Source organism: Berghia stephanieae, chromosome 1 (genome assembly GCF_034508935.2).
Source record: "Berghia stephanieae isolate SIO BIC M18660-M18661 chromosome 1, UCSD_Bste_1.3, whole genome shotgun sequence".
In the NCBI taxonomy this organism is placed as follows: domain Eukaryota; kingdom Metazoa; phylum Mollusca; class Gastropoda; order Nudibranchia; family Aeolidiidae; genus Berghia; species Berghia stephanieae.
Genome location: NC_088360.1, coordinates 61077823 through 61090322, shown reverse-complemented (window position 1 = coordinate 61090322; position 12500 = coordinate 61077823). Strand labels below are relative to the sequence as shown.

The following is a 12500-nucleotide window of genomic DNA, read 5'->3' as shown; positions in this document are numbered from 1 at the left end:
GCGAAGGTCCTCAGGAGCGATTGGTTAGCACCCCAAGTTGATCCCGTCATCTTCCTCAGAAGACTGTTGCGTTTCTCTATCTTCCGGGCATCTCCTTCGAGATGCACCCGATAGGTAAGGCTGCGGTCCAGCATCACCCCCAGGTATTTTGGATGCGGCTCATACGGGAGACGAGGACGTTCAGTTTATGGGGTTGCCAGCCACTGCATCGGTGAAATACAGAGGCCACGGTTTTCGAAGTATTCATCTTCATATTCCACTTGTCGAAGTAGGATTTTAGTCTGGTGACGTCCTCACTGAGTACACTCTCGAGACGGGTCCACACTTTGAGTAATGAGTGCCCAGTCGTCCGCGTATCCCAGCCTCGAGGAGGAAGTGTTCGACATGTCGCTGCTGTAGACTTTAAACAACATTAGCGCCAGAACAGATCCCTGAGGGACAAAAATTCTTCAGTTTCCTAACTTTACTGGTAGCGTCTCCCAGCGCGACGTGGAATTGTCTTTCCCATAAGATTGAAGAGGACAACTTCAACGTGTTTTTGCACCTTATGATCTTTGCGAGTTTGAGCATGAATCCTTCGCACCAGACCGTATCGTAAACCGCCGAAAGATTTATAAATATAGCACCAGTTTGCTGTTTCCTCTCGAACCCTGCCTCAATGTGTCTGTAAGGGCAATGACCTGTTCCTTGGTGCACCTCTCTTCCCTGAAGCCCGCCTGCTCGGGTGGCCGGGCGGTGTCTAGGACAGGCCCCCATCGGTTAAATAGATCTTGCTCCAAGAGTTTGTACAAGCAGCTCAGAAGTGATATGGGTCTGTAACTGTCAGCCTCCTTCGCCGTCTTCCCTGGCTTCGGGATGGCAACTAACTTAGCGTGCTTCCACATTTGTGGGAGCTTTCCTTTTGCAAGGACGCCAGACATTGCCTCTGTCAGCCAGGCCCGTGTCATGAGGGCCCGGATGCGTCACCATATCGGGATATATGCCGTCTATCCCTGCTGCCTTACCGTTTTTGACATCGCTAATGGCTGCGCCCACTTCTCGTGGACTGAATGGGGATGTCCAGTCCGACTCCTCCGTAGGTAGCGAGTCCAAAACAATACGGTATGCCTTGCAGACACCGCGCTCGAGAGCCTGATAAGGGACCCGTTTGCTACAGTTCTTTATGTTCCTGGCAATTGTGTCTGCCTCTCATTCCGGCGCAGCCTTTGCGAAATTCCGGTCCGGATCCAATTTCAAGCGTAGCGGCTAGTGTGTAAAGTCGAGACTTTTCACGGTCTCCTGCCACCGTTGCTTCATTCCTTCTGCCAGAGACTGAAGTAGTCTGTCGGCTAGGTCCTGGGACTGGGTCTGCAGGTACTCCTTGTACAGCTTTTCCGACTCTTCCGTCAGGCAGGAGGTAAAAAATTTCCGTTTGCCCCGTGGAATTTAGCGATGAGCGCTCTTAACCAGCAGCCTGTTAAATCTGGTTATGTTCTTGGACTTGGGAAGGATAGCAGGGCAGACCTACTCGATATAGGAACTGAATTCCTCCCAGTTATAAGCCTTTCTAAAGTTCCATCTGCAAAGTGGAAGAGACTGCACCCTCAGAATTGTCACCCCTGCGGTGACAAGAACCGGGCTGTGCTGGCTATGTGGGAAGTCGCAGAGGACTGTCGGCTTCACCTGCAGTGGTTCTCCGTTCTCTCCCTTCGTGACGAGTCAGGAGTATTCTCATTCTGATGGCGGTTGCCCCTAAAGGTACACTTGGCTGTAGGATCGCACACTAGGTGTATATCGTTACAGTCATGGCCAACTAGAGTACTACGTCATGGTTACAGTCCATCCATTAGTGGAGTTGTCTACCTGCCTCATTGCAGTCTCGGTAGCCCTATTCGTGGTGTTGGCTATTAAAGTCTCCCAGACAGATGGAAGGACGGCTAACAATCGGGACCAAGTCGCTCAAGGGGGTTTGTAAATGTTGTGTAAATACAGTCCACCCACTTTCACGGAAATTCTATTCACCCCGTAGCTGTCCGTTGCTCTCTCAATGAACCTTACCTTCGAAGGCTCATTAGCGTAAACGCCAACCTCTCCTTTGAGACTCGAAGTGTCTCCTCGCTTGACCACAGTATAGCCAGGGATCTGGAATCGAGAAGATTGCGCGCCTGAATAAAGATGGGTCTCCTGTAATAGGATTTCAACGATATGGACGGCCAGTAGCTTTGACAAAAGCTCTTTTTTTTTGGCCAGACTGTGGCTCTCGATATTGAGGGACAATATGTGCGTCAGGTGGCAAACCCTAGTATCATATTTTCCAGTTGAAGGTGTGTTGGGAGGTTCGCTTATTTCGAGACCGTGCCGACGACCCTGGCGACACGAACGCGGTAGTATTTGGCTAGGCCGCTTCGCTATTGATGAATCTGAATATTGGGCATGAAGTCATTAGAACATAGTAGTGTGGAGCCCGGGATGGCCGAGGCCATTCGGGCACCGGGTTGGATCTCCATTAGACCCATACCAGGGCGGACCATTCAGGGGGCCCGCTATAGGCTCGGCATCCGGGATGGTCTTGTGACAGTCAAACGGAATTACTCCTTTGCCCCCGATATGACTCAAGCTCCCCCACCAACGGCAAGGAAGGCGATCCACGAGGGAGGCCCAACAGCGATTTGATATTCAACTGTTAGTGACGAGTTCTTTCAAATCAGAGCTTGCTTGATTATGTTGGTACTCTAAACTGGACTGGCGTCATGTGAACTGTCAACACGTTCAAGGGTTGTCTTTCTGGATCTGCCCGGACCTTCTTTAAAAGCAATGACTGTTTCTGGGGTGTCATTGATTGTTCTAACCCGTAATTAAAGTTTAAACAAAAAGGTCTTAGAGCTAATTTTAGTTTATCTTTTGCCACCGTTTCACCCTTGAACGACACATCATAATAGCTTTAATTTGCGGACCAAAGGCAAGGAGAAGCGATCACTCCATGATGTCACCGATTTGATGACATTCATTACGATTTAAAGATATTTTCAACTACAATCGGACTAATGATGTTTCAAAAGGTCCCCACAGAAGTATAGCTTTAAATTATTAAGCAAGTCTGCTGGTTAAATTAAATTATAATTTTATTTTAAAAGATAAAGAAAATGTCAAAATTAAAATGAAAGGTTTGACAACCAAAACGTACCTATTCAAGAACATATAAAGACAATACAACAAACACAAACAGATCTTGTCTTGTTGTCGTCTCGGGTTTGCTCCTCTGTAATATTGACACAGCGTTGTTCTGATTTTTCGTGAAGATGTGTAGCACCCAACAAATATTGAGAACAACCGTGTTTCTCAAATTTATTTTACGTACAGGACTTATTACTATCCTTTTGGATCTGGATAGAGACTTGACGACTCAATTGTTAACGGGCACCTTTTTACTATCACACTCTTGTATTGAGATGTGATATTACGACATATTATGTTGTTTTGTTTTTTTGTTTTTAAGGTTTTTACGGCGCTTGCAACACATTAAGGTCATATCAGCGCCAGTAAAAAGGACGAAAATGGGATAGTAAAAAGTTCTAGAATTACAATTAAAGCAGCCAAGAGAAAGGAAGACAAAGGGGAATTGGGAACGAATAGGGATCAGATTATCAGATGTAGAATCCAAGAGCATATCATCAATGTACTTAGTTTGAGATCACCTATAAGTCTCATCCGGACACATGCACAAAATCCAACAAAGAGGAATACACTAAAATTCTTACATTATACATTAAAAATAACAAATATAGTAATACATAACAGAGAGATGATTTACAAGGAAAAAAATATCATCTCCCAAAACAATAACTATGCATTTGACTGTTTCCCTCCCAGCTAGGACTCCGGCCAGGGCCAGGACAAAACCAAGTAATCTCATTCCAAGACAAAGACTGAAAGCATGTTGGAAAACAGATATAAGGGGATAGAAAACACAGTATGAACCCCCCCCCCCCCCTGCCCACTATGGGAGGTAGGAACCCCAACCAGGACATATTATGTCGCTTTTTATTTCGTCACCGACCGACCAGCTGTTATATTTGTTTTATTCTGTACCGGTCTAAATAATAATAATAATAATAATAATAATAATAATAATAATAATAATAATAATAATAAATGTACATTTATATAGCGTTTATGCCGAAGCTTCGAAGCGCTTCACATTGACCATCAGTAAAAAACATTACACACTGCAGATTCGGACATACGAACAAAAGCTCACACGCATCCAATTACACACACACTCACACACACACACACACACACACACATTCAAATACACACTGTACATAAATATATTACTCACACACACAAACATATATATATATATATATATATATATATATATATATATATATATATATATATATATATATATATATATATATATATATAACACAGTTTCGGCCTTCTCTGTGTTATACTTTTATTGGAACATAAAGTAACAGATTTGCCTTCTCTGTACTATGATTTGGTCACCTGTTCACGGACTTACACAGTACAGTCGCCTGCACTATGCCTTGCTATCTTCCGGCCCCGAACGTACTTCACACAATCAACCCTGCATCATGTGAAGGATAGCAAGTGACGTTTTGAGGCCTGCCATGGGTTTATATAACCATGGTGAGTAGTATTCATATAACGACTGAGAGGCGTTGTCATCACAAGATAGCATAGCAACAGGTTTGAAAAATAACAACTCATGGTTGCCTAAAACTAATATCCCATTGAGACTTAAGCTCGTTCTACAGTAACGTGACACCTGATAATGGTAATAATTGTTAGAATCATTACATTTGTACATCAAACATCAAGTGACAGTTGAGCTATCTTACAGATGAGAATTTAACAGGGTTTGTCCCTTAAATTTTATAATTTATGAATTATAATTTATGATTATGATTTGTGGCAGGGTAGGTTACAGGCATCATCTATACATATTGAATATAAATATAATTAATAGCATGGATCATAAACATCGTGAACTTACTAATACTCAGTTCACGTCGATCATAAACAAATGTTAACTCTAGTATAAAATAGCTATAGTTTTATACAAGTATTTCAACTTACGAACATCCATAGAATAAAGTACAAATAAAATCAAGGAATTTACCCAATTAGCCACTCCCACCCCTCGTTCTGAAAAAAGCCCGCGAGATTACCCAGGAGGCAAGAGTCAATCAGCTGATCATCAAAATAATAGTGGAAGTAAGACATTTATCGAATCGCCGACACCGCATTGAGATTATTTTCCAGCTTCTTTTCTCTTTTTACAAATTTATTATCTGAAACAATGGATTACGTTAATTCTCTTTCACCTCAGGATAGAAACATTTATCAAAATAAATTAAAATTACGTGATGGATCGTCTTTTCCCGATCCGTTTGGAGACACTTCAATTGAGTGGATAAACAATCCAAGAAGATGGCCTTCTCTAGGTTATTTTGACATTGTAAATTATTTTATCCATGAAACATGCCTTTACAGCCTTGAAGAAACAAAGGCCTTCAAAAGTATGGATGGATATAATTATGCCATTAACGGCCATGTTCAGGAGATTCTAATTCACATGCCTTCAAATGGAACGTCAGCTGAGTACTGTGCCTTGAAATCAAAGGTTTTACCGAGTCAACGACAAGGACAAAACTCAAAATTGTATGACACATACGTTATACTCGAGGTGGAAACTGCAAAAATAATCACGACTCACTGCACATGTATGGCCGGGTAAGTTATTTTTCAATTTGCCTCTATTAGAATTAAGTTATAGAATTTTGTTATTGTTTTTATGATGTGGATTGGAGCTGGAAAATAAAATCAAGTGACTTCACTAAATCGTGCACGGACCACCCCATGGTATGGTGGCCTTGCCTTTATTTTATTTTTCTTTCACAAAAAAGTGGTAGAAAACAAACAGCAAAATAAAGAAATAATAATTATCTACGCCACTGGTAACGGCCTAAGGTTGGGAGGAGAAAAGTGATTATGTTAACATTAACATTCAATATTCTCCGACATTTCGCTAGGCTATTAATAATAATAAACCCTTTCGATATTAATTTTTTCATAGTTTTTCCCCTCAAAAAATTATATTTTCAACATGTGCAACCAAATAAAATTTAAAATCTAACATTCACTAAATATATAGAGATTTATCAAGCTTGAAGAGGGTAGCAATTCCCATGACAATCATCTGTCTGGCTACTCATGTTCTCATTTAGGTGGATAACGAATTTAATGACCTTAACTATTCCAATTTTATAATTTCCCCTTTTTGCTTCAAACTCTGACTTTTTGCACTCGGCATATTGTAATCAACATCCCATATTAAATGTTGGACCTAAAAGTATATTATGAAATGAGAAATAATATTGGTTGGCAAGTCTGTCCCAGTATGAGGGTTGAACAAATATAAATTGTGCTGACTATGAAGGTATGATTTGATGTGCATGAAATTTCAGGAAAGTTATGAATTATCCTCTGCTTTGAAAATTGAGAACGTTTTCCTGAAATTTCAAAGGAAAATCCGTGGGGAACCGAAACCCCAAAAAGCAAAGATGAGAGACTCTGCTGTAAAGGTCATGCGCACTGTATTTTGGTACATAGAAGGTTTGATTATCTTAACTGAAGCACGGGTTAATTGCCCTGCTGGATTCTCTACTGATTGAGCTGCAGAGCAATCTCTTGCCCTTGTTACATTCAGCCACTTTAAAAATTGGCCTACGAAAAGCTTTGACTCTCTTCAATTTTATTTTGTTGCAGGATTGGAAAAACATGCAGTCATGCTGCAGCACTTTGTTTCAAAGTTGAATTTGCAAACAGAACTGGGTTAACGCAGACAGCCTCAACAAGTGAACTGTGTAATTGGAACTCAACAGCGAAAAGAAAGGTTGGATTACAAACATCTTTTTATATTGATGATAGCCTAAATCGCCACCATTTTAATACAGTTGTAACTACCTAAAAACCCACTTTTCGTAACAACCCGCTACTAACTACTGTTGCTTTGTGAGTCCTTGGAAGAGGCTCTTTACTCACATTCTCTCAACGCACTCAATTGTAAAATGGGCACCTGGTAGAAAACAGTGTTGTATTTGTCGAAGAATTTAAAAAAGTGTAATTTCGCCTTGAAGGCGACACAACTTGTCCATCATGTCAAGTGTTGCTGTAAAGTGCTTTGAGCACATTTAGTGGATATTGCACGAATATAAATGAAAATGCTCATCTTTTTTTTTTTTTAATTTATCACAACCTTCCGTAAATAGAATATAAATATTAAAACGCCCCTCTGAAATAAATGGTTTACCCTTCAGCCTGAAGGGGGGAAAAGGAAAAAAGAAATGTATGTTGATTCCTGCTTATTAAACTTTGCGGGATTCAATTTAGAAATACATGGGCATAACTTTAAATTCTCCATCCAAATTTTTAGCGCAAGCATGTCTGCTAAACAACAGTTTGTTATGAATGAATAACAAAGAGATATCAAGCACGGCAGATATAATAATCGGATATGAATGGTAATGATAGCTGTGCCTCTGTGTCCCACGCGAATCAGGGGAGGATTAATACTACACTTTATTTAAAAATCCGAAAAACTAGAGCATTTATATAATCCAATATCCACTAAACTTGCTCAAAGCGCTTTATTAGGGGCCCCTAACCAACAGCAACACTCAACATGTATGACGGGACCCGACACCTTTTAGGCGATATTACATTTTATTCCAGCAGAGAAAATGCTGTAAACGACCAGGTACTCATTTTACACCTGAGTACGGTAACAATGTGAGTAAAGACACTTTTCCAATTATTCAACTTTGCACCACTCAGAGCATGTCTCGAACCTGAACCTTCGGACCTGAAAACTCGAGCCATACCACTCTACCTTATAGCCGCACAAGCTATATATGGACAGATGTAAGACTGGGGTGAGAATGATTGCTTGTAGTAGTTGTGGTGATAGGATGGTAATGTGGTGGTAGTTGTAGTAGTAGTGGTGGTAGTTGTAGTAGTAGTGGTGGTGGGGATGATGATGTGGTGGTGTAGTATCAGAGGTAGGAATGATGATGTGGTGGTAGTTGTAGTATTGGTGGGAGTGTAGTATTAGCGTTGGTAGGGACAATAATGTGGTGGTGGTTGTATAAGTAGAGTCGTATGAAATAAGTGAAGAGCAATAATCATTGTAAATTGTAAATCAATACAAGTGAGACTAGATAAGTAAGCCCATATTAATATCATTGGCTTCTGGTTAGACCAAACAAGAGATTAACTTCTTAGTAAATTAGCAGTCCTAGCCCTATTTTCTGATTTCCACTTCCCAGCAATTAAGCCATAGTCACAGTACCATAATATGATAAATATACTTTACAGAGGAAAGCAGCTTGAAAAGATAACTAAATTTTATTCCGAGAACAATCCAGCATTATAGAGGTAATCAATGAAATTGAAAATGTGTTGCAATATTCCACAAAGAAATAACAAAATACAAAATTTAAACAACAGGTATAGTACTACATTTATCAATTCTAACGGCATACTTCTTCCCAAAAAATACTCAATTTGCATGATAAAACAGTATATTTATTGCTAAATTAACAAGGGTTCCCATAAGCGCTTCACATGCAATGGGATCAATCCAAAGTGCAGTCAAGAGTTTTTATCTGATTCCCCTGTCTACCCAGCAGTGCATGGGTAGCTGGGTCTATTATATCTCAGCGAGAGACTAGTGTCCTATCCAAAGGGTAACAGGCAATTGTTATTGTCCGTTTCACGCTACACAAATTCAGGCTCCATGGGCATTATGGCTCTGATGGACTACTTTTTTTTTTTTTATCTTTCAATGAAATTGATATATATTTTCATTTTAATTTTAAAAACATTGTACCGATACTGCAGTTCAGCAGTACAAAATAAAATCCCATAATCGCAATGATTGCTCTCTCTAATACAATTTCCCTTCTAAATATCTAAATGTTAAAAATTAATCATTGACATATACAATGGGGTTTTTTTTTTTTATTGACAAAAACAGTTATTTGCCATATGTGCATAATTTATTCAAGTTCAAGTTGCGATTGATATTAAGGTTTAACAATAGACCACACCTATGGCAGAAAAAAGTTTGATGGAATCTTACATAGCTTTGGAGTTATTCAAACCTGAAATGTGTCAACAAATTTTAAAAAAACAAACAACACTATTTTGTGAAAGACTGCGGCTATGTGGTCTTGTATTATGACACTTGCCTTCGGACCGGAAGGCCCTGGGGTTGAGCCTCGCCTGGTGCATAGTTGAGTCCTTGGAAAAGGCTTTTTACTCACATTCTCTCATCATACTCAGGTGCAAAATGAGTACAGTGTTCTCTCTGTCCAAAAACAAAATTGTAATGTTGCCTAATAGGCATCATGTTCCGTTTTAAATGTTAAGTGTTGTTGTTACCAGGGACCGCTAGTAAAGGGCTTAGTGGATATAGCGCTGTATAAAAGGTCAATATTTGTTTGTCGTTAACCGTGTCGCAGCGATTGCGACATATCTAGGTCATTCCAGCGCCAGTAAAAAGGTTTACATCTCAACATTATCGAAAATGAAGCTTTAACCATTTATCACCATGATTCCTAGCTTGGAATGAAGATCTCAACTCATATTTGAAACATTGCAAAGGAAATAACACTACAATCTCTCTCTTTTATATGTGATCCACCATGTATTAAATCGGGGTGAATTAGTCATGGAAAACTGATTTTTAAGACAAAATTATGAAATTCTATTTGATTTATTGAACCCCATTTAGAAGCCGGAACGCATTTTCTCCAACTAGTCAAAGTCTCAAACTTTTTAATCATAACATGCTCAATTTAAATTCAATCTTCAGCTCTAGTTCATTCCAATATAACACTGTTCGTCACATATGTTAGTGTCCTATTTCTAGATAATATATAAATTAATCTTAACTGGGAAGAAGAGAAGGCTGTAGATTAACAAGACCTGCTACGATAACGACAATATCATCCAAGAGGGGAACAAGGTTAATCGTCAGTCGGCCCTGTAGAATTTTGTACTTTTTAACAAAGCCAATGACTCTCTCTACGTGAATTCTAAGACGAGAGAGCTGTCTAGAAGTAACAACCTCCTTTCCTGTTAACTGCTTCTTTCCCTTAGTGAAAGCAGGCAAATGAACTGTAACTCCTCTCGCAGCACATTCAGAACTAATCAAAAATCCTCTGTCAGCTAGAATCTCATCTCCATGCTCAAGTTTATCCAAAAAGCCAGAGTCGCATGTGATTTGTTTATCTGAAACTCTCCCTCCCCATCCAGCCGACACAAATGAAATTGCTCCACAAGGCGTTATGGAGATGAGGAATTTTACAGTATTGCAATGTTTGTAATTGCTCCATGTTTGAGCTCTGGCAGTGAGTCCATCGGGCCTAGAAAATGGAACTTCGAAACAATCTATAGTAGAAATGACATTTGGAAAACACTTAAAAAGAGATGACATGTTCCTCTGGCAGACATCTCTTTCTGGCCACACAATCAATGGTCTTAAAAAAGTAGCTAAAACAGGAATTACTTTATGAATGACTCTCGCCACTGATGAATTGGAAATCCTGAATCTTAATGCTAAATCTATATTGCTGCTAAAATGTCTAATTTTCATCAAAACCAATAACAACTGATCATCACAAGAAATTGATTTGTTTTGAAGAACAGGAGCAAGTTCCGTTGATAAAAATGTGAAACAGTCAATAGTCACTCCTGCGAAAAAATGAATGTCTTTCTTTACATTGTTGAAAGTAAATCGTTGATCTGCCAAATCCTCTTAAGTTTATTATTTTCTTCCCTCAATTCAGCCAATATCCCACGAAGATTCAAACAGTCCCTTACACACTTTTCAACAATGTCAGAGATACTGCCATCTGTTTGAGTTCCTGAAAGAAGAAACATAGAAAAGTTAGAATATGTGCAATAATTTAATAATTACACTACATATATATATATATATGTTTAACAAGTCATCGTTTATTCTTTCTCATCAGGTCCAACCGGCAAGACTTCGTGATATCAACTTTAAGAAACCAAAACATGGTGAAGATAACTGTTCGACTCCAGTTCCTGCTCGTCCAAAAATCTCAACAAAAACTGTAGATTTGGATGATATTAAACAACGTTTTCCTAATTCAGTCGTGCTGAAATCTCTCAGTTGTACAAATGATGTGCCATTGACCATTGAGAAAGCAATAAAAAATTCTAAGGACAAGTTTCTAGAGGCAGTGACAAAAAGTATGACAGATGCAGCAATTAAGTGTCTTGAAGAAGAGACAAGAAAGCAATCTCAATCTGTCTTGTGGTTTGAGCACCGTTATGGAAGAGTAACATCTTCAACTATGCACAAAATATTGCATGCCAGGAGTGATGATACCATAGTTAAAACAATGGTGAGAGAAAAGATTTAAGCAATGTGCCAGCTATCAAGCACGGAAGAGAGTTGGAGGAGCCAGCACGTAAAGTCTACACGAATCACCAATCTGGTCTGCACAATAACTTTTCGTGTTCTTCATCAGGCCTGATTTTAAATAAGATGTATCCCTTTTTGGGGGCATCGCCGGATGGAGTTGTACACTGTGATTGCTGCGGTAAAGGCTGTTTAGAGATTAAATCACCTTACAAGTACAAGGACGGGTTACCCCATGACATAAGTACAGACAATAATTTTCCACTATTTCAACATAATGACTCCCTCGCAATGAAGAAAACACATCAATATTATTCTCAAGTGCAGATGCATATGTTAATCAGTGGTGTTAAATATTGTGACTTTTTCCTTGCAACAAACAAGACTTGTCTGCTTGTCAGAGTAAGTCGAGATGAGAATTTCATCAAGGAAATGATTGAGAAAGTATCAAATATATACACTCGCATCACAAACGCTCTGATTACTTTTATCTTGTAACGTGGCTAGACCTGTTTCTTCATGTTATTTATGCTTACCAACGTCTTTGGTTCTTTCATCCAGTTCTGCAGAAACAGAGTCAACAGATTGTTGCAACTGGATTAGAGCCTTTGCAGCAGTCTCCCTGTCTATTTTTTCCTGTCGTCTTTCTCGGGAAGTAAATCTCCTAACACTTGTGTCCCTACTCCTGTTCGTAGTCCCATACCCCAACTCTTTGGAGGGCACATAATCAGGATGCTGTTTGTTCTCATGTGGTTTTCCTGTTAATTAAAAAAATATATAAATTGTTAAACATGCACATGCTAAGAAGAGAGGAATTAAAAATTCAATAATTCTGGTACGGTTGTTAGTTCTGTTTTTTAAATAAAAATTCAAAGACTATGACACGGCACTCCTTTGACCAACTGCAGTAGGAAAAAATATGATATATGTATTATGGAAGTTCTGATAGCTCAGATGGTTGGCAGAGCATTTGTTTCACATGTTTAATATTGAGAGGAAAATGTTTCCTTATCGTAAGACAAATTGAAATCAA

General features: G+C 39.3%; 1 protein-coding gene across 1 annotated transcript; it reads left to right on the top strand.

The window, feature by feature from the left end:
• The first annotated feature begins 5125 nt into the window (after positions 1-5125).
• On the top strand, positions 5126-11468 carry LOC144974609 (uncharacterized). The gene is made up of 3 exons (XM_078917682.1): positions 5126-5745; positions 6781-6907; positions 11052-11468. The coding sequence occupies exons 1-3, from the start codon at positions 5312-5314 to the stop codon at positions 11466-11468; spliced, it is 978 nt and encodes a 325-aa protein (XP_078773808.1). The 5' UTR covers positions 5126-5311.
• The last annotated feature ends 1032 nt before the right edge of the window (positions 11469-12500 follow it).